We start from the raw sequence: 24,406 nt of genomic DNA, 5'->3' as shown, positions 1-24,406 counted from the left end.
TCGCGCGACGAAGACATCATTGAAATGAAGGTTTTGAGGTGATATTTTATCTTGATTGTAAAGTTTGCAGTAGTGATACACTGTTTTTGAAGTACCAAGTTTAATTGGATTAATTAAAGACATGTTCTTATTTTTCCTGTTAACTTAGGAGTTGAAGAAGTAAATAGAAGACTGGGTTGAAAAATTAACCCTTTTCACTCGAGAGGCAACTCCGAGTCGCCAGATGATTTCATAAAGCAAAATTATAAATTTTGATATTTACCATTAACCTTTGTATACTGCATTAATACGTGAAATATTGAAGGAAAATAACTTTGTTACCTAATTTATGTATGCTTTCTTGTTACATTCATTTTATGAAATCTTGTCTACATCTAATTAGAAAGTATTTCAAGTGGAAAACTTTCGAGTGCAAAGGGTTAACAAAGATAAGGGAAACGCGAAATTTCATTTTTCTCTAAATTTCAATTTTATTGCTTTCAAAATCTCTATTTCAATGATACTTCTCTCAAAATCTCAATTCCAATATTACTTCTCTCAAACCCTTAATCCAAATTTCACTTTTCTCAAAACCCTACTCTACCGACGATACGAAGCTTCTCCATTTCTAGCTTCCCTGCTGTAACATGCATTTGCAGTAAATAATTTACATGGGGTCATGCAAAAATCGATTTCCACACTCGGATGCTCGGCTCGTCGTACGAGGCAAGTGGTCCGGATGTATAAAGGGCCGCCATGAAATCTGAATTTCAACGGAACAAGGTTCCCCGTAAACCTAGGGATCAATGTTGCCCGGTTCGAGCCGTTTTTCGTCCGACAGGTCGGTTGCAGTTACCATCGGCAACTTTTCCGCCTCGTACTTGGCAATTAAACGGTGAAGAGGAACGGTTCCATGGTCTGCAGGGAGAGCCCGGATAACACGCGGAAGGAAGCCGCAACAGTGGACCCGGCCGAAACTTTCCTCGATCTCCAGGGGGTATTTTCATCGGTCGGCTCTCTGGCACGGGCAGTTTCCTCGGGCTTCTTCGACAACTCTGCCCGCCCGGCCGTGCTGTTTGAGTTCCGTTGTCCAGCAACAAGCGCAAATATGTAGCCACGATCGTGACAGGCCCGGTCCTGACGGGACCGCCATCGCTCCTGGATGTTTGCGATCGCTCATTGAGAATTTGCAAACCGAAATGGGGATTGAAGAAACGGGAATATTAGATTGACGTGGCGGGTCTGCTAATTTTTCGAAGAAAATTGCATTTCGTTTGGAACTGGCCCATGGAAGGGCTTAACCCCTGAGCCTATAATTTATTTCTCAACTCTGGTCGATACAGCTACTTTGTTATTAATAATTTATTGGAAAAAGAGAAAAACTCTAAGCATATATTATGCCTACATTTCCTTTTAAGTATAATAGTTGATTACAGAGGAATAATATTTATTTTGAATTTGAATGAACTAAGTGATATATATATATTTCTTGAATCATATTGAAAATCTTCACCACGAGTCTCACTCGTTGTTGTAGGACAAAGGGTTAACGGTTGATCGTGTAACATTGTGACAGTGGAAGTTACGAAGGTTTACGAAAGCTTAACACTAACACTACCTGACGAAAAGTGGACCGTGTTGACTCGCTTTAGAATTTTCATTTTGCAAGTATTTCGATTATGAAGCCGTTTTTGTGGAAGATTCTAAAGTGAATTTGTTTTATTTGTACGGTTACAGAACTAGGGGACCTTGCGAATCTCGAATAACGTATTGCTTTAGTTTCTATAAAAAATTATAAATAAGTTGCTATAATTGCTCGATAGTTTTAGCGTTAACATTATAGGGATTGCAAAAAGAATTGCTAGCTTGAATTCATTCTTTTATATAACTAAAAAATGAATCTTTCTTTTGATAAGAGAACTTTCGTAGTTCGTAGAAAGTATAAAAAGTATCGAGTACAAGAATGATTTTAATTCGTATAACGGGTATATCTGTGTTAAATTAATTAAAATTATAACCTCGCTAAGACCAAACAGGTGTATCTCTGTGATTGGTAAACAGTGTTCGTAGCTTGACGCGACATCGTTAATCGGCATTTTGAATTCGGCTCTCAACGCCGGAACGCTGGAAAAAAGGATTCCGCTTTTCAACAGGTCACAGTGTATAGACGTTGACTCGTTATCGATGTCACCAGACGTGGACAACAAATCCCAGGCATTTTTCGGCAATTTAAATGCCGCCAGCGTGTCACGAGAGCGAGCAAAATTCGACGGATAAAGAGAAGGGAAAACAAGATAAAAATGTAACCGGTCTCGAGCGTCGAATAAATAAAAACGGTCCAGCGCAAATGTTTCTTGTCAACTGAGTCCTACGGAGTGCACGATTCAAATTAACGGTCTGCAATATTTCCCTCGCTTTCGGATCGGCTTGTTAACAGGAATACGAATCGACGACGGAAATAAACAACGACGAGCAAATCCTTGAACCACTCGGCTCAATTGCTTCGATCACCTCGGCGACGTTGTAACAACAACGATTTACCTCGACCGTCAAACTCGACAAACTTAAATGGAAATTTAACAGCTATCACAAATAATTACTACAATTGAGGCACTTTAATTAAACAACTAATTACTACATTTAATTCTACTTTTCGATAAATCAACTATTGACTTTACAATATTGTCTCAGGCATACAATAAAAACTTTAAATCGGTTTAATACTTATAACTTTAAATACTATAACTTTAAATACTAACTTTAAATCAATTCATACACATATAATTCTAATATATAAATACAGTAATTAATTCCTTTACAAAAGTTATTAACAATAAAACAATCCTAAACAATTCACAGTTTTCGCTATTCAAATAATCAACAAAAATCTTGCTCCCACATCAACGCAGATACCAAAACCACCGAATCCAAAGTATCAAATTCAAACGAACCGCGCCGTGCCCCGACAAAATGACGCGCGCCATTGGATATCAACGACAAACAGCATCGAACACGAGCATGGGTCATTGTATCCTTCAAAAGGACCTATTAATTCAGCAACAACAGGCAAAAAAAAGGAAGGAAAAAAAGGGGGGCCGGGAGCAGCAACAATGGACCGTGCGCCGGCACACCAAATATTTGCAACTCAATTTAATAGTTCCGGCGATACCCGTTCGGCTTTCACCGACGAACTTTCGTTTAATAAATTCCCGGGTTACGGTCGTCAGTTTCGTGTTGCTTTTTTTAATTACCCGCGCGACATTAATCACACGGACAGCGGGGGGAACGGAAATAGAGGGACTACAAAGGAAACCACTTTCACAAAATTAAATTCTCATTTCGTTGGCGTGCGCCCGCGCGCGCGCGAGCACGCACGCACGCACGCACGGCAACTCACCCCCTCTACGCCCTCCGCCAGTCGTCCGCGCCGTTTAATTCTCCCAAAAATCGTTCCGGCAGCTTTTACAGGGCAACAAAAGCAACGTGCGCGCGCGCGAAAAAACAACACACGCGCAACGAACACAGAGACACGGTATGTATACGCAGAAATAAATACAAACAAAAGGAAAACAGTGGAGAGTAGAATAGCGTTCGATTTTATTGGCCGTCTCCCGATACGTGTTACGCGGGCTCCACCATTTGCCGACGCTACACTCCCGGGGATCCCGCGACTAGTGATGGGCTCAAGTATATCGCAAATAGGTTCGAACATTAACGCGTTCACGAAAGTTTACAGTGTTTTTTTATAGTAATACTTATTATGTCGCGAATGCAGAAGGAAATGATATTAGAAATGATGAAGAAAAATTCGATAGAAGGATTAAAATAGAATCAATTTGACATGTTTGGAAAGGAAATCGAAGATTCGTCGTGATTCACGAGTCCATGGTAGCAGATAGTTCTGGGCGCGGTAGAACTAGTCAAATTCAAATTAAACATTATTCTTCTGTTGTTAATTGTTGTATGTTACAGCAGAGTAGACATTGAATATACTTAGAATTTTTTTCTTTTTGCAACAAATCAGTTGTTGCGACCCCTTTGAAAAGCGTGTACCTTATTCTGGTATGTGTACGTGTTCGTATCTATAAATAACTTTTTTAAAAGTTTTTGTTATAGTAATATATACCTATAAAATTAGTTGTTTCGAAAATGAATATCCCTTTAACCAGTTAGCTGTTTTTGGACGAGTGTACTCGTCATAATACAAAACCTTGTCATTTCTTCATAACGACTATACTCGTAAAAAACAGTTAACTGGTTAATGTATCGATCTTAATTAAAAAATAGAAGATAGAACAATGGATTCATAGTATTCGAACCATACGATGGAAACCTTGGGTATTGGATTGAACTCGGGTTTGTAAGTACATATTGAATTTGATCCCATCGCTACCCCCAACCCGTCGTTCCACCCTTCATACAGGGTGTCCGGTTTTTATAAGCAACGACACTTGTCCGGAGCGAGGCCGGCTCGCAGACAGATTGAGAGTGCGATCGGTTTTCGAAACGCGATTCGATTTTTTTCCCTTCTTTTCCTCTTCCCTTCCTATTTTTCCTTCGTTTATTTTTTCCCCGGCTATTTTTCATCGGCGATGTTTAGGCCAATCGACGTCGCTCCGCTTTCTCCACCAGTCGTATTGGTTTTTGTATTAGTTCCTCTTTTTCCGCTTTTCCCCGCGATGCCTCACGGAATAGGGTTTCGATTTTCAATGTTTTTCCGTTGATGTTCGAATGGATTGTTTCGACGGTTCGATCGCGCACGTCGATCAACGTTTCGCGTTATCGTGACGTGACGTGACGAGTTACGAAATGGAGTTTTTTTTTTTTATTCTGATACTGCACGATTTTGATGTAATTGTTTATTGTATCTGATGCGGTTCGATAACTTTGGACAGTGGAAGTGAAATTCTGGGGAGCGGAGATTTTATAGTTACTTTCGCGTAGTGTTTTTAGAAAAGTAATAAACAAAATTGATGAATTGATATAAAATTTTTTGTTGACTTCAATTGCTCGAAGACAGATATTATTCACTTATAAAATTAGTTTCTTTTGTTAACAATTCTGTATAATATAGAAACATCATGCAATTGCTATTTACACATGGTATCTAAGACAAACGTGACTCAAATAAAAAATAACCCTTCCTCCCATACACCACCTCCAATTCCCTAAAACTGAAAAAAAAGGTAACACACGGAACTCCTCGATCAAACAGTGCCATTTCTGAATTGCCAGCGATCCTCTTCTATATATCCAGTATACAAACATCTTGCAGTCGCCTAGACACCTAAAGCAGACAAGACTCAAACAAAAAAACAACCCTTCCTCCCATACACTACCTACAATTTCCCAAAAATGAAGAAAAAGGTAACACGCGGAACTTCTCGATCGAACAGTGCCATTTCTGAATTTTTATCAATCCTCTTCCGCGTATCCAATCTTGCACGAGCGTTCAAGTACCAGGCCGCGCGCCCCTCGCGCCAGACAAAACTGGTCAATATTCCTCTATTTGAAATCCATAAAGTTCCTTCCACCTTTTTCGAGGTTAGGAACGAGGCACGAACCTACGGCTGCGGCGTAGGGTTGGAAGAGGCAGGAAACTGCAAGTTTAAATTTGCGCTTGGCACCTGATCGGCTGACGTTGCAGGGAAACGGCAGCCAAGAGGTGTACGCGCAGCATATAGAGCCGAGGGCTGATGGTCGGGGGCATAATTTGCTCGATTATTTAATAGGTTGGCCTGACGCCTAGGTTGTAACACTGAGCAGCCTGGCCCCGACATTCTCCAGTTGCAATCTATATTAAAGCATCCGCGGCGGATTGCTCATTAGCGAATTAACGAGGACAGAGCATGATGCCGGCCTTAATTACAGTCTGCCGCGTAATATGAATTATAAACAATAAATCAAGAGGAGACCGTGTCACGGGACACGTGAGGCTGCGGGACAAGTGGAGTTACACGTTCCGTAGAATTGTAATTTATTAGGTTGCTGCGTGTGAGCGGGACGATTCCACTGATCGACTGTAATTGCGCTTTGTTGCGCGTTGATCAGCGCAATTCGCGAGCTCTGTTTAGATTCGGTAGTTGATTTGGACGTGGTATTGTTTGAGTAGCGCACGAAATTTGGAAGTTTCGCGTTTTTATGTGTTGGAAAACTTGGACTTTGTAATGGTTAAATCAATTGGATGATTGGACGATCGTTAGATGGTTAATTGAGCAGAAGGATTTAATTAATTTTTTAATAGTAATTTTCTTTGATTTTTAGATCTCCTGCAAAAAGAAGACCTGTTAGAACTTTTTATTTAAAATAATTTTCTTTGAAATTTTGTTCTAATTTGATTAGTAATTAATTACCTTAGAACATTAATTCTAATTGTATTAGAATTTACGAAAATTTAATTTGTTTCAATAATATATATATATTCTTCTGCTTCGAATAGTAAGAGAAATCATTTTCGCAGGACATAGTATACAAAGTCCAAGTATTCGTCACCATTTCAGTTATAAATTATGCACCGCCGGTTGTTCCGTAACTATGGCAATCGACATAAATGTGATTCGCATCTTAACCTGATCAGCATGATTAAGCCCTATAATACGGCGCAGTGTAGCCTGTGGCTCATAACGTAATCCAGATCACCACGTCTGAGATCAGGATACGATTAAGTTCGCTATGTCATAGATCATGACATCGTCATTGTACGATATATCATGGTACACCAGATCAGTTTACGACACTTCATGCTGTAACCGGGATTACTGTCGTCGATAGCCATAATCGAGTTCGGAACATAGCACCGTGTTTCCTAATCAAGATCATTGATTAAGAAATATTCCTAATACTTTTGAATCCGATGATTGAAAGCATAAACAGCCCAAATGACTTGTATTTCTTAGATCTCAAAGACACGTTCGTATCTAACTTCAATTGTAGCTGGTATTATTATTCATGAAACATTTACACAAGTTAAACATTAACCCTTCTAAAATCGTACAATAACAGATAGTGTAGGAGAAAGAGAATTTTATTTGAAACAGTATAATTATTTCATGACAACTCACAATAAAACAATCCACAAATCAAACAACGCACACACTATTTATACACTCAGATGCTTTTGTCTCACTCGCACACTTTCTAGAACATTCTTTCATTACCATGCATTAACTTCATGTATATTTGGAATATTCTAGATTCATAAAAAAACGAACATTATTAACATAAAGATCAATATAGAGAAAATCAATTTAGTCTAGAACATTCCAATGCTTTGAACATTCATTCAATACGCGCTCACACACACAGTCGTATCATTCATCTATTGCACACACATTCATCACTCATCAACATCTCTATTGTCGCACTCAAATATATCCATTCCCACAATAGCAATAATGAAACTAAGAAAATCGAAACTTTCTCAATTACTTAACATTCTATTGGAAAAAATTGAAAATATTCAAAATCGTCTTGAAGCAATTCACAAAGGTATTTTTAAAGTATCACGACAAGTGAACTAAAATGTAGGGAATCATCTATATTTTCAAATATATGATTACCATAAGAAACATAGAACAACTGATCAGCTATTTATGTAAAAATAATGAAAAATCTCGAACATTACAACGAACAATTACGAAATATTCCTTTCTCATTGCCACAGTTCAAAGGAACTACTTAAATCTTCAGTCGGAAAACTTATTAACACAAATGCAATGAACATCGCTATATAATCAACAACAAAATTTCAGCTATCTCTAAAGACATGTTCGAAACAGATTCCAACATTCCCAACAATTCCCTTTCGATAAAACATTAAAACTGCCTCTTTGTTTCGCAACAAAGCCCACAGTTCCGAACAAGAGTTCAAGACCCGTTTATCATCGGTCGCATGGGATATCCGAGAGCTAATAGAGTTACATACCTGGCTGGCACTCGAGTGCTCGAGGCTGACGCGACGCTGGACGGAGGAGACCTATCGCGTTTCAGCCCCGTCGAAATCGCGGAGTTCCGCGTTGCGTGGTGCGCGGGAGGGCTTGATGGCTGTGCATAAGATCCTCGCCAAGGACGGCTGCTGATGCGGTATTTGCGCAGGTGTACGAAACATCGAACGGCAACGTTGTTCGGAGTAGTTAGTCGTTGCATTGTTACCTAGTCGGATAACTTGAGACGTGTGCGGGAGGGATGGGCGTACATAACGTGCTTCCGAGATAAATCGCAGGTTTGATACACCGGGAACCTGAAGACCATCTAAGCTTGGCAGTTCGGTCGCGCAGGATGCCGAGTGCGGTTCGGTCTACTCTGATCGAGAATTATCAGACTTCGGGGTTCATTAATACTTACGCTTGTCAATGAATTCTCTGTTATGGGGAGAATTTTGAGATTCTGGGGTTTTCTATTGATAGTTTGAATTTAGTATGAATATGGTGAATTATCAGCAGATTTCGGGATTCATTATTATTTACGCTTTCCAATGAATTCTCTATTATTAGAAGAATGTTGAAATTTGGATTTTTCTATTTGACAGTTCTAATTTGATATAAATGTGGTTCATTAATATTTACGATTTTTAACGAATTCTTTTTTCCTGGAAGTATTTTGAAATTTGGATTTTCCTATTGACAATTTTAATTTGGTATGAACACTATGAAAAATTGAACCAAATATTTTCCTGTATCTTTTATTCGTAACTCTATTTATTAATTATTATCTTTTCAATATATTCTCTGTTTGTAACGAAAGTATTTCTGTTTACAGATGGAAATGCTGATATAGAAGATCTCGATCCGGACGTCCAAGATTACAGCACTGACGAAGATTATAATGATCTCTTCGATCCTACCACCAATGGGTACGTCAATCAGCCAAAAAACATTTATAAAAATACAACAATCACATAACTCTACAGAAATACACCCAAACTGAACCATACCTAGCACAATTTTATATACTTCTTTTCATCTTTCCTTCGATCTTTTATAATCTAATAAAACCGTTTACCATAACCATTTCAATCATCTTAATCACTGGTCTGTCACTAGTACGTAGCCGTGCCAGAACAGCAGAATTGACGCACGAAAGTGACGTCGATTTCGATCCGGATTATTGTCTCTCGAATCGAGAAATAAAATTTTTGTTCGTCCGAGGATGGACGTGAAATTAAAAATAGGGAGACGAGCACGGGGGAGGAGAACGATTGACGGGTCGAAAAACGGGGGTAAAAGATTTCATGGGTCCGTATGATGGAAAAGCGAGAGCTGGGGATGCCGCAGGGCTTAATAAGGAAGCGGCTCGATTGGTTCGATTCGAAAGCTAATAATGCCACTTCCCGTGCGTCGTGGAACTGCGAAGGCTTTAGGCGTGATTAAATTTGAATTCTCTCGTTCCTTCAGACAGGCTAATTCGGGGAGGAAGCGGCGATAGGGCCAATCGAGATTCCGACGTTCGAGCGACGCTGTAGTCGTCTTCGATTTCGCTTATTGCGGGGAGAACTTTCTTCGCTCGAGATTTCGGAAATGGAAAGATTTCGCTGGGAAATGAAAATTCGTTGAACGAAATCGATCGAAGTTTCTATTAAAAGGAACGCATCTTAAAATCTTATAATCTGTCGCGTCTTATATTTGAACCATCTGTTTTCAATGTGGCTGAAGCCTAAAAAAAGAATCTATTGAAGAAGAAAAAGATTATGTAGAATCGTAACTATAATAAAGATTAACTTGATTCTTTTGAAAAATGGACTTAAGTCACGTTCAAAATAAACGGCTCGTTTCATTCTTTGAATATCTACTCGAAAAATGCAGCAATTGGATTATTAACAATTTTAACCATTGCTCTCGCCCTTTTAAAATAGATATCAATGAAAAGATTAGTTTTCCTTTTGACACTAAAGTATAATTTTCTAGAATCCTAAGTTCCTTTGAATCGTTAAGTTTGCCTGTTTGCAATCTAACGTGCCAACCCATTACGATACAAAGTCTTACTTATTATTCTACAAAGACATCTCCTCATATTCAATTTAATTACAATTCTTGTTTTAATTAATTTTACTCAGTAAAACTTCATCGACGAAGCATGTGAAACATTAGAATTAATTGGAACGTTGCTACATCGTATTTTCACCTCAGCCGTTATCTGTAACGAAAACACACCCGAAAATTCCCGAGAAATGAAGGAAAACCGATTCTCATAGACAAATCAGTAACAGTACGTAATAATATTCCCAAGATGAACCAACGTTTCACGTTCCGTGGAGTTTGTGCCAGTTATCAAACAGCTGTGTACCGAACCAAGAAAGCTGGTGCGGAGGTTCGGTAAGCCTAGCCAGCGCAGCGAGTTACGTCGCCGCATAATAGCGTGGTAATGCGCGGTGCCCGATTGAAATTACGTGTCGTAACCAATCGCAGTAACGCATTATGGTTACAATATCGTGGATGCACGGGTCGACGACTTCCAGCCGGCTGCATTATTCCTGAACGCCACGTGGCTCCATTAATATTGATGCACCGACCGATTCTCTCTCTAACCCCTTCGGCTGGGGGATGTCGGGCCGGTAGTTGACAGAGATGCTGGTAGACGTTGTTACGACATGGGGTTTATCCCTCGAAGGATCGCTGAGGATCAATTCTTCCCAGATTCATGGGATGAATATTGTCCCGGATATTGTTCAGGTGTTCTTCGTTAGTTTGGGAATGTTCGTGTGGATGGAAATGGTTAGAAATTTATAGGAAGTGTAATTAAAGAGATTTTTGGTTGAATTTTTCAATGCTTTGTGAGATATTTCGTGACCGGATTCGAAAATATTTTCTTTGTTTATTTGTTGCTTAGAGGAAGTTTTAGAGAAGTTAAAGGTACTGTCACTATTCGCGTAGAAGGTAAAAATGTATTCTAATTCTCTGTTATTGGATCACTCAATTATTCGATTTCTCAATTTTTCAATTACTGAATTTCTCAATTTCGCAATTTGGCAATTCCTGAATTCCTCAATTTCTCAATTCCTCAATTCCTCAATTCCTCAATCCCTTAATTCCTTAATTCCTTAATTCCTAAATTCCTAAATTCCTAAGTTTTTCAATTTTCAATTTTCAATTTTCAATTTTCAATTTTCAATTTTCAATTTTCATTTTTCAATTTTCAATTTTCAATTTTCATTTTTCAATTTTCAATTTTCAATTTTCAATTTTCAATTTTCAATTTCTCAATCGCCCTATCTCTCAACCTCCCAATCTCTCTATCTCTCAATTTCTCAATCTCTCAATCTTTCAGTCTCTCAATTTCCCAATTTCCATTCAATTCTCTAAGTTTCCCCAAAACCCTACTCCAATTGAAAACACCCCACAAAAATTCGGAACCCACCGAAATTGTTACCAAAGTGCCACCTCTCAGTTTCACCGCAATCCCCAACAAAAACACGCGTATCCTCAAAAACCCTTTCACCAGTCTACATCTACCCACAGCTCCAAGCCAATCAGACCCAAACGTTTCCTCGCTATCCGGAAAGCTCATCGCAGTTCTCTCTACTTTCACTGCAACAAGGAAGGATACAATAACCGTGTAAATTCGTCCTGCAAACAGACTCCGTCTGCGGTGAGCCGACTCCGCGATCGAACGCCTCTTCAATCATTTGCATGGCGACTTTAAAACGTTGCTCCTGGCACTGCTGGCCTCGGCAACGGGTGGAGGGGGAGGGGCAGAGGACAAAACCGATCCCTCAGCCGAGGTTAAACGTTGCATTATTTATAGAAACCCCGCGAACGCCTAATCCCCGTCTGAGACGGTCTTCTGAGTGCTTAAAACTGCGAGCAAAAGGAAGTGACGCAACGGCTCGACTCGGTGGGCGCGTCGAATTGTTAACGATTCGCCGACCTAACCTACTCCTCCTTTACTCTCAGATGTTTTAACACCTCTCGCTGCGGTGCTGTAACCGTGCCCGCTTCGTGTGTCGAACTTAATTATGCGTGGGTAAACGACTGGTCCCGCCGCGAGAGCTTGGGTCTGACGCGCCGCGGCGGTAGCCATTTTGAGGATTATCAATCAACCGGCCGAGCGACGGGCGAAAGCGTTGCCTTTTGTTTTTCGACGTTCTACCGGAACTCGGAACACGCAGTCGAAATTAGTCATTTTGAATACTTCGTTTGCTGCTACGGGATTCTGGTAGTTTGTTTTCGTTGGCTCGGCGCTTTCTGGACATTGAGGCTTCGTGACTCATTGACTCGCTGTTGCTCGTAGGCGGCCATTTTGAGGATGTGTGCTTATATAGTTTAACACGTAGAATGCCATGGGGGGTCACCGGTGACGATGATTATCTAGAAACATTTCTATATTACAAACAATGCTACATAATACAGTGACATTCAGCTCGATGAATACGCAGTAATAATGATGCAAATCAATCATATGATTCAATATTAAATTCTTTTCGTTTTGTGTATTTTGCTCTATGGAATCTTTATCACTTTAAGGATATTATAGAATAATTTTTAACCAACTCCAAACGCAATAGTAATAAAATTGAAAATTCTGGCAGTAATATTATAGGTTTGGTGTAGAACACTGGCTCAAGCTTCGCGCATTACTTCCGATTAGATTGATAAGGGTTAAAAAGGGAAGAACGAAATTGGTTTTGGTTTTCAAATTTCTTATGAGTTGAAGTGTTTTACAAATCCTTTTTGAGTTTGAATTATTTGTTTGATACTTGTTTTAATGTAATATAGGGATTTAGGAGCTATTGTTGGAAGTAGTGCTAAGTTGATCGACCAATGATTTTCTCTCCTTTTCGTAGAAATTGAGTGGAGGTAATAGAAAGTAATTAAGTAGATATTTTATGTATATCATTCCACTTGTTCCATATTTGTGTCAAGTGTTATTAAAAGCATCATTAAATGGCAACATACTATATTCATACATTCGTACCAATTACGTAACCCCATTAACAGTCCTATTTGGAGGGGCGCAAAATTTGGTATAATAACGAAAAGCACAGATACCACGCGTCTACGACAAACATGAATAACATCAAACGTAGCACAAATATTAACACATTAAACCCACATGGGTATTAAATAAAACGAATAAAAGCCACCATATTATAACTTCAAATTACTCCGATTAATATCTTCGTCTCCCATTTAACGTTTTCCTCAATTCTCGTATTTTTTCAAACTTTAAATCTTAAAGTGAACGTACGTTTTTTCACGGACGATTCAAATTTCTCTCGGCTAACCGACGACTTTTTTTACATAGCAGAAAACGTCGAATTTCCGTGGAAATGCACACGCGATAAAGTATCCGTCGAACGAGCAGGCAAAAGCGGGGAAATTGATCCTCGCCGTTACATAATTTTCGCGCGTTGCGCAACCGTTGCAAAGCGCGGTGAAATTTTAACTCGTTGCCGTCGTTTAATAAACGATATTTACGATCTCTACCGGTACACGCCCGGAACTTTCAACGAGGACGTTCTCTGCGTCGCGCCACCGAGGCTCGGCGAACGTCGGAAAAAGCCGAACAGCTTTCCCGACCGTACGTTCTGTTTTTTACGGGATTCTTAAGGGACGTTTCATGGAACATCAGAAGCCCGGAATCGAAATTATGAAAGTTAAATTGAAAATGGATGTCTGCGACCATTCGTTTTACGGACTCTGGCTTCAAACTTCCGGACTTTCCACATTAGCACGTATATATCTAAGTATGTAGTAACTTTCGCTATGTTTTCAGCATCTAAAAACAAAATAGGAATTGATATAGATTTTTTTGTTAGTAAAGAGCGAATAATTTATTATTCTTCAATAGTCAAAGGATATTTGAAATAAAAGAAATAAGTGAAATGGATAAATATTTAAAAGAGAATAATAAATAAAGAATAAATAGAGAGAATAATTTGAACATTTAAGATACAAAAGATAAGTAAATAAATATTTTAGAAAATCTGCAGTATATACATATTTTATTCTTATTCATTCTGTATGAATTATTTTATTTTTGTTTTGCTTGTTTAAATGTTTTTCATCTATTTCAAATATTTTCCATATAATTTTGTACTTCATATAGGGGAGTATTAAGTTGTTCAAATTGGAAAAACGTCAGTAGTACCGTGTAAAGGAATTTATTCACGAGGACGAAAGAAGAGCATATACATTTTCTTTCTCATTAAGGAGTGTTACATTTTAATCCTGCTGCATCGCTTTGAGTTATAAACAGATGGCCACAGGTGCAGCGGAAGATCGTCTGTTTCGATCAATTTAGGTGAGTATTTCGGATAGGAAAGGAACAGTTGAAATATATCTTCTCAGCAATTTTATCGTAAACTTATGCATTAGGGAATAGAAAATTATCTATAATACTATAAATTATAATAATATCTATTATACTATAAATTATAATAATATCTACTATACTATAAATTAGAGTTAAAAAAATAAATAATCTTCATATAATAAGCACAAAAACATAAATCTTTATTTTACTATTAACACGTGAATTAATCGTTCACATAGTTATCGCAACGCAGGCATCAGAAATGGTATTTAAATTTATAAGTACAATATTCCAAAAATAAGAAAATTACAAATTACATATGAAAATTACAATTAAACCGGCATTCAATTTTAAGTTTGTATTGCAAATAACGATATTATTATCACTTACAAAATATACATAGATTACATTATCATCCCCATGTAAAAATGAACGAATCTTATTAAGAAAAATGCATAATACATTAACAATTTTTCATTTCTATTCTCTCATCGCATTCATTGCAATTCGATCACTTGAATGCATCAACGAAACAAACTGCAATATCCTTCAAACAACCGTACGACTTCTTCAACCGATGGTTTTCCATCTTCCGGATCCAAGATGGCGGCAACGTAGTCAAACGGACACGGCCAGGTTGCAGTTAAGGGTCTCGTTCCCACTGGTCGTCGAGCTTGAAAGTGCAACATACATTATAAACCGCGTTCTTACCTCAGCAATGTAAACCGGAAAGCAACCCTCGCGAGCTAGGAGCCAATCATCGAGTTTGCCGAGGCGGAGGTCCGTTGTGTGCACGTGCTGTCCGTTAGGCTGCGTTTACATTGCAACTACGATACTCGGCACGAGCGTCAATGAACGCGAAACGTAGAAAAATAAATAGAAATATAAATAACTGTATAAAGAGAACTATAAATGTAAATAAACATATGAAGAGAAATAAAAATTATAAATAAATATATAATCGGAAATAAATATTTTTGAAAAGAGAAATAGAAATATAAATAAATATATAAAGAGAAATAGTATAACTAATTAATCTAAATTATAATATTAGACAAATTATACTTTGCAACATCTATTATCTTTCCTCTGGTCGCCTTTGTAATAGTGTGTAAGTACCATTTTTTAGATTTTGCTGTTGATTGCCTTTTACAACTATAAAAAAGAAACATATACGGTTAGTAAATATGCTTGTTGATCTATCATTTGACCTCCTATTTATCCTCTTATGACAACCAGGCAAGAAGTCCTGACGGTGTTCTTACTCCTTAAGTAGGACCAAAGTAACATGCTGTAAGGGACGTAGACAAATGAATTGGCGAGCTGTTTATTAGATTTGCTACATGAACTGAACAACTGAAACCATGCAATTATCTCAGCTCCAATTATCAACCCGCCAAAGAAAGGTGTCTTGAATGGCTTTGAGCCTATGAGAAATGCCCTCTTCGCTATTACCGAGGCTGCAATGTAAACGCAGCCTTAGATGCGCGAAAATGCGCTCTCTCCCTCTCGCTGGAGCGTGTGTCGGCGTGTGTTTACACGACAGTACGTGATTGCACGCGGACGCAGGGAGTAACCAACCCCGCCGGTTATTGAATATAAATCAAGCTATGATCAGTAAGTCACCGGCAAGTTCTGCTGCACCTGTGGCCCGCAGCGTTGACCGTTCTTGACGTACCAGGTTGCCTTCAATTGTTAATGATATCACGTGCTAACGGGAACTAGCCGGCCGGGCACTCTGTGTTCATTACGAAGCGCAGTTTCTGCGGAATATGCAGCCGAGACACGTTGTTTGGCACCTGAAACCGTTCCGATGGAACGGAACGGAACAGGTTCCTCAGTTGAATGGTTGCTAATGAACGGAGGATGCTAATCGGGGAATAATTTAGAAATCGATGATTCCTTTATTTCAGTTTAATTATGTTTGTTGCGTTAGTGATTCGTGATGAAAAATGTAGAGTGATGAAGACCTTTGGAATATTTCTAAATTTTAATTGTAATTTAATGTTTAATGTGAAAGTTTTGTATTAAAATTCAATTTTAGATTTGAAATTTTTGTAGAGAAGTTTAATTTTTTGATTGAGATATAATTTCAAGTTTTTTCTTTCGATTGACATTTAATTTCAAATTTTTTTGTGCGATTGAAATTTAATTCCACATATTTAATTGAATTAGAAGTTTAATAGATCAAAATTCAGTTTTTGAAGTTAATCACTTTGACAAGCTACCGATTAAGTTTTCTCAAATGAATGTTACAGAAAAATCTCTGAAGAACTGAAAGCTTCCCTGACATTTATGTTCAACACAAATAATACACTACCAGTCGAATATTAACTCCAACAACATCAACCGAAACTCCCAGTGTTCCACATCCTCTCCCACACTAAATCATCCATCAAAATAAATTCGAAATTCCATTTTCAATTGTCCTCAGGAAAAATCATTCTAGCCTCAAATTTTGATTGATCGACCAACCCCCCTAGCCAAAATGAAATACACCCACAACACGTCGAGCCGAAATGAAAATATGAAAAATTGACTGTTGAGACTAGCTACGGATAATCAAATATTGAAACGAATTGTCTCGTCAATTTTTCAAATACTATCCGAAACTCGCGGCGTCAATCGAAAACCGTCCGCGCGTCGAGGTTAGCTAGCGGAATCGATGTTTTCATTCCATTTGGAGAAATAAATGTTCCCCGAACGATCGAGAAAACCCTTGCGAAGCGGGATTCCCGCCAAGTAATCCTCCGTGACGCGCGTTTCGCGAATTCTCTTTTTCTCGTTCTTTTTTTTTTGGTCGTCGATCGACCGTCCTCTCGTCTCGGTCGATTTTATGCGGCCGCCATTAAAGGATTATCGAATTACCGGGGGACAAAAAGTTACGCTCGGGAAGTTTCGCAAAATTGAAATCACCGGTGCATGCGTTAACGATGTCCCGGCGGTTTTCGACGTCAAACGACACGAACGAAATTAACAGCGTCCACAAAATCCGTCGGCGGGGAAGGGCGAACAGGGGCCAGAGGGAGGGGGCAGAAGGCAAGGGGTTCGAAGGAAAAGAGGGCTGAAAAAGGGTCTCGCGTTTCCTCTGTGTTTACCATGCAAAGTTGCCCCATGCATTTTGAGAAGCCATTCGACCGACGCGGCAAAAATAATGGAGTGAGCGTACTAAACGGGGAATACACGGTTCTCTTTTTTTCCCCTCTCTTTTTTGTCCGTTTTTTCTATTTCGAAGATTATCTTCGTCCACGTTCTTCCATGGGATTCGCGTACCAAACCCTTTCACTGGAACGTGTTTAACCCTGCAAACAATACCGGGTCATCTTTGTCCCGTGTTTTAAGGGAAAAGACGTGCATGAAATGTTTGCGAATGAAACGGTGTTTTTGTGTTTGGTGTGTGTATGTGTGTGCATGAGAAAAAATATAAGAATTTTATATTTATTTGTTATTCGTATTTTTTTTCGTCATCTCGCGATGGAGGGAAGAGTATTTTGTATATTAGATTGAAGTTGGTTGTGTTAAGTTTTATTATTGCACGTAGGTCGGTATTAATATCTAAAATTTTATAGAATTTGTATAGAATCGATAGTACAGAAATTATTGCAATGGTTACACAAGATGTGTTCTATATTAAATTACTTTCGTAAACCAAAACGTTCGACGATAGATTCCGTTACATCTGCAAGACAGAATATTTCTAATACATTCTCCATCGGTAAATGAAACAAACTTTCAAATTTATTTAATTCAGCATCTCTACATTACCGACAGTGACAAAAAAAATCCCAACTCACTAACAAACCAACAGCCTGATATCCCAACAAAACGTGTAAAACTGAAACCGCCCAATGTTTCCAACGAAATCGAAACTCGAAAAAGAGCGCTGCCTGAAATCCGATCCAAAAAGCTCGCGGCTCGACAAAAGAAAAGGACCGGGAAACTCGGTTTTTTCGAAAGCCGCAGCAGCGGCCGAGCGGAAAGTTCCGTCGGACCGCACAATGAAACACGAAACGACGGAAACCCGCGGCGAAAGTTTAATTCGATCGAATTCGGGTGTTCGATTGAATTTCAAATTGTCCGGAAAGTCCGTGGCGGCCGGCCGAGACTTGACGAAATTCAATTAACCGTTTCCGCGTGGGTACGACGGCTTTTTTTTGTCCCGGCCGCCTCCCCCGTTCGCGGAAATTCCACGTGGCCGTTATAAAACATGAAAAGAAAGCGGGTTTCCACGGTCATTGGCCGGGCGCCGCGTTGTTGTCCAAATTGACCCCAGCTGAATGGACCGCGTCGCGGACAAAGAAGCAAACGAACAAATTTCCAGCCGGGACCGGGCAGTTTAATTAATCGCGGGACAACAATCGGCCGACGTAACCCGTCCCCACGGAGAGTTTCCTCCGGGAGCGGTGCTGCGGCTCGGGAAACCGCGTCCGCCTCTCTTCCTGCGTCTGACATGCGTGCTTCAAAAGCTCTTTGCATAATCGTCGCTCATTGTCGCGATTCGCCTCGTCGCCTCGTCAATGAAGAAGTTTAATACACCGAGTGTCTTGAACGGCGGAGGGTCGAAGAAATAGAAATGGAGGCGCTCTTAACGGACGCCTCAAACAGAATGGGGTCTGCGGGAAATTATCGCCGAGATTGTTTCTTCGCGAGTAAGAAAGAAATTGATGAAGATCATTATCGTAACTTTGAAATGAGAGTTTTTGATGTAGATAGACGTAGACGTTTTCTTTAATTGGCATTTGAATTGGTTGAAAAATCGTAACGAAAAATGTGAAAACTTGAATCCAAACGTATACATAAATAATTTAATGGAAAGAAGGAATTAAGTTCGTTTCACTTTGATTAGTTACAAAATAAAACAGCTACAAGGCTTAAGAAGCGAAATGTTAATATATTTAGATTTAATATCACTTATTTCTCTTCATTTTTCTTGAAACAATTTTCTGCTAGAAAGAAGCAACGAAAGGAAACGCATTACCCCATTTTTCCTTGATTACTTCATTCCTCATTTCCAACGCACGTCGCTAACTCGATTCAGTCGGAGCCGTGCTCGCGTAACGCAATTCCCGCGACCTTTCGAGCCCTTCAATTCTTCGCGCGAGAGTGCGCCGCCATCGCGATTCCCTCAGCCGTAAATCACGCGAAGTGAATTAACGTTTTCCACAGCACGGGTAGCGCGAGCTTCCGCGAGACACGGGAGGGAAAAGAGTGAAATCTTGGCCAGTCCATTCGCAGAAACACTCCGGTAAATAGGCGGTGACCCCTAGCGATCGTATATCAACCCCCCTTACGATAAGGGGAGGTTCACGCGACACGCGTTAGGTTGCGTTTATACTATCCACACGGTACGTGTCGGTTCAGACAAAGTCATGTTTATATTTACTAGTATTGTAAAAATGAGGCCTGAGCTTCGAGCCTTCAAAGTTGTAGGTCTGCTACTCAAGTCTCAACCTTTATTGTTAGTACTTATCATCTCAACACCTATGTAACCTAAATGCAAAGAATCTATAACGCCATCGATAGATTCTTATATGAAATATCAGTAATCACTTATATTACTAGTAATAACTATAAATAATAACTTATATAAAATATAACTTCAATAAACTTATATTGTTTTATAGTAGTAATTACAAAATTATCAAATTTCCCACATTGCAAATATAGCACTGATATCACATTTAAATTTCACTATTTAAATAAAACATTATTATAGACTAGGGATATTTTACTTATTTTATGGTAACGTATACAAAAATATGTCGATAAGAATTTTTGTAAGCGTAAGAGAAGATCATGATAGTAAAGAGTTAAAACCTCGAACTCTCAGGGCTCAAGCTTTAAACTGTAACAGCTGAAATCTTTCTATATACTCGAAGACTCGGGTTACGTGTCCGAATGGATAGTATAAATGCACCCTTACTCGCGGGCCGCGAGAGGGTGAGAAGAGTAGGGTGCGCCCCCGGCACATTAACATATTCATACTTAATATTCTAGTCGCGACAGTCCACCGGCCACGTCCGCCCCCGGCCGATTTATATTGGCCGAATATACACGATTACGCTCCCTGCACTCTACGGATCGGCCGGAAGTCGCAATTGACTGCGACTTCCACCGAGCAGTTTCCTGTCGATTCGTCGCGGCTCCTCCGCACACTTTCCACAGAATTATCGACACCGCAATTATTGTTCACTGTCTTTCTGAAGAATTTTTTTCCGATAATTGAATATACTTTAAGTTTCTTCTTCCTTTTCTATTGTTTTAATCCGCAAATGGTGCCACCTTAATGGGTATTTGTTTATTAATTTATTTCTATAGAATGGATATCTTATTTTCAGTCAGAATATAATTGTTTCAGGTTTCAGTGTAGAAAGTAAACATAAAATGTTGACAACCGTGAAGGTCTTTGGCCTTAATTACCAGAAAACGTAGTAAATTTGTTTTATCTTTTACTACTTAGTTTTATGAGATATTAGACAATTTTTTATTTATTAAGTGTCCTTTTTTTGAGACTTCTAATTGCGTTCGTACATCTTCAAAAACGAGTAGTCATCTTTTATTGTCAGTTCTATAAGGTAAAATAATTGCTCAACTTCTTAACGTAACAGAAAACTTGTTAGATTTATTAATTGCTTTCATTCTTACATCGGTGAACGAAATTAATGTTTTTAATACCTATCCAAAGTTCTCTAGGTAATTAAATTTTTATGGGAGATAAATTCTCGACTTAATTATCGAATATTTTAATAAGGATTATTTTAATTACCGATCCTTCATTTCAGGGTATGGAACAAGTAATAAAACCGTAGGTTCCCAAAAGTATTGGATTAAAAAGATCAAAGAGACATTTGATCGATGGAGGAGCACTCGTTCCAGGTTCTTCTCCCGATATCTCTGTGTCATTGGCTTAATCAAAATTCCTTTGTCAATCAGATGAAACTTTCACTGGCCGCGCCCGATAAAAGCCAGCTCCTTTAATGATCCCCATTTTAAAGTTACGTTGTTAGCAGCGGGCTTGGATGAAATTACTCTAGCTATCGATCTTACGTGTGGGTGGTAACGCGAGCCTCCAGGGCATCCCTGGACCATGCTAGTTTATCGCAAACACTGACATTGTTATGCGTGTCCGTTATATTCCCCGCAAATTCAATCCCACTGACGTCCGTTAAATGAACGAATTAAGGAATTTATTCAGTTTTGTACGTCATGTTAACCATTATTCTTACTATTAGTATTAATATTATTCATATTATTAGTACAATATTATTATTACTACTAGTACCAATATTATTCATATTATTAATACAATATTACTATTACTATTAGTATAAATATTATTCATATTATTAATACAATATTATTATTACTATTAGTATAAATATTATTCATATTATTAATACAATATTATTATTACTACTAATATTATTAATATTATTGATATAACATTATTATCATTATCAATATTATTAATATTATTATTACTGTCAATATTATTAACAATTGTTCCTAACATCCTTTAGACATAGTTTATAACAGTTAAATCGTAAAGTTAATTCACAGTGTACTCTCAACATTCAATAAAATAAAAATATTGCTCCAAGTACTGTTACATATTCTAGTTTTCAGTTTATTTGCAATGTAATAGAACTCTCGATGCAATGAACACATTTGTTTGCTTCGATTTCTGGCAGTTAATTGGTAAAATTTGTATTGTTATCTCTATTTTATTAATATCTAGGAAATTCATATTATTCTTAACTTTTAATGAACCAAGGTATAGAAAAATGTATTCCGATTCTGCATATCGAGTTTTCATACATGTACGTTGATAGGTTTAAGGTTTTATTGCTTGGAATCAGGATCGCGTTGTTCGTTAAAGATAACAAGTGAAGAATATTTAATCGACCCATGTTTTTAAGCGGTACTGTACATGTACTGCAACTCCATTACACGGATCGTTACAAATTCTCGATGTCGAGGAACGAATATGTCCGAGGGGAAAGAAACTCGCACACTATAAAAATATGGATACAAGTATAATAATCGTTGAATTTTCATATGTCGTACGCTCCTATGCCTGTAATCATGCTAAACGGAGCATGTAAACTGACAGCCAATAAAAAATTGAACCCTCGTCCTGAACGTTCTTTGGTCAATTTCTCGCGACAACATGTTGCTCATACATTTCAATGAGGATCCTCTAACGGGTGTTCGACGAACGTTCATCCTCGCTGTTGAGAAGTTTGAATTCCATTAAACTCGAATCTCACTTTTTCCTTTTTTATTTTTCATTTTTAACGAAAAACATGATATAAATTAATGATCATTACTTTTACTAATATCGTATGTTTCGTTTATTATATTCATTCTTATTTATTACATATGGACCTAAATAACAATGTTATATTTTCAGATATAGTTTTATGTTATTATTATGTTATTTTTACATTAGAAACAAATTAAAAAATTTCTCGTTTTTTTGAAACGATTGAATAAATAATGTTGGCCAGCGATGGTATGTTTTAATTGGTAATTGATATTAATTTTTTATTTGCAGAACTGACGTGGAAGCAACATCAGGGTCCAAGAGTGGCACGTTGAAATTTATACGAACCCTAACAAATATTACGAGGGACGCTGGTGCGGTGGCTCATATGAGATGCGAAGTGGTCGGCGATCCACCACCAACCAGGATTAAGTGGTTCAAGAACGAAGCACCCCTTGAGGAGAAACGGCCGAAAATCACTATTAAGAAGATCCATGCGCAAGTATGTCATTGAGAAAATTATCTTAACCCTCTGCTCCTCGATTAATCTATATATTTGAAATGATTAAAAAAGAAACATGTACTATTAGCAAATTTTTCATAACACTTAAAGATTCAAAATATCTTAACAAATTAAGGACGCAATTAATTCGAAAGTCAATCCGATTACATAAATATTACGTAGTTTATTACTCTTTCGATCTTTTTCTAATTACGAATAACAATTCCCAACATATATTTTAATGCAAAAGTAGAAAAGATATCTAGCCATTGCGTTAAAAAATGTGAAAGTGATTAAGTCGAAGAAATAATTTCTAAAGAAAGCAGAAGTATGGAATTTTTATTAGTTCAATAAGGTATATTCAAAAATGTTCGTAATGGATATTAGAAAAATAGGACATATTCTAATACATTTCGATTTTACAGATATTAACACTTTTAGTAATTGCAATATTAACGTTATTTTATTCAATTATTTTAACGTGACATTTCGAATTTCCAGACGCACGAGCACGCCGCGAAGAACACCGCCGGCAGTCGGCTGAAGATCATCAATCTGGACGTTTCCGACGTAGGGTTCTACACTTGCCGCGTCACAAATGGCAAAGATCAAATACAAAGCGAGGGAACGCTCCGCGTCGACTCCTCTAAAAGCCGGCATCGTGAGTAGAGACAATTTTCAATTTTTGTCGAACGCCGCTGGAACGACGACAATATTATTTTACGTGTTCAATTTATTTCACTATTTCTCGTTCGTTAATTTACATCACGGAAGAATGAATACCGAACGTGGAATAAAATATTTCTTTTATGTCCATTTCACTTTAGTACAATGAACTTTTATTCTACACATTTATTTCCCCTTAAAATGAGGGATGAAAGATAATTATATTCTATATTCTCCACTGGTATTTTCTATTTATTCCGAATGAGATTTGTCCTTTAAAGAATGTATATTCTAGATTTTCAAATTACAATTGTAGATGATATTTTGTAATTAACATTTTTTAATTAATATACACATTATACAAGCTTAATTTTGCCAATAATATACGAGAAAATGATTTATTTTCGTTTATAATAATATAAATATTTATTTTTATGTTTTTCAACTACGAAAAGCCGGTAGCAACCACGAGCGAAAGATTCTTACATTTTTATAAAATATTTTCTGTTATTTTTCTTTATAATGTAAAACGTAGTTAATATCGTTATAGCGCATCATACGATCAATTAATTTTGATTTCAAATCCGCTGAAGCTTGCTAATTTGTACACTCGAGCAAGCCACTTGCTCGCTCCTCGGTATCCATGCTCGAATTAAGACGATGAGGGAACGGATCTCGATCTTTGACAAGTATCCGTGATGACGAAGAAAAGCTTTTCCTGATCTCCGTTGGAGACGAACGAA

The 24,406-nt window shown here is 38.0% G+C and overlaps 1 protein-coding gene across 1 annotated transcript in view; it reads left to right on the top strand.

Annotated features, from left to right (window-relative positions):
- Positions 1 to 24,406, top strand: part of Ror (tyrosine-protein kinase transmembrane receptor Ror) — a 316,422-nt gene that overhangs the window by 243,132 nt on the left and 48,884 nt on the right. The window contains exons 2-4 of the mRNA XM_031978279.2: positions 8,731 to 8,830; positions 22,787 to 22,997; positions 23,499 to 23,658. Of these exons, the coding sequence (XP_031834139.1) occupies positions 8,731 to 8,830; positions 22,787 to 22,997; positions 23,499 to 23,658 (471 nt within the window). The remainder of the gene's footprint in view (positions 1 to 8,730; positions 8,831 to 22,786; positions 22,998 to 23,498; positions 23,659 to 24,406) is intronic.

This window comes from Nomia melanderi, chromosome 1 (genome assembly GCF_051020985.1).
Source record: "Nomia melanderi isolate GNS246 chromosome 1, iyNomMela1, whole genome shotgun sequence".
Taxonomy (NCBI): Eukaryota; Metazoa; Arthropoda; class Insecta; order Hymenoptera; family Halictidae; genus Nomia; species Nomia melanderi.
Note: the sequence above shows the minus strand (reverse complement) of the source record. Positions and strands in the feature narration are given on the sequence as shown.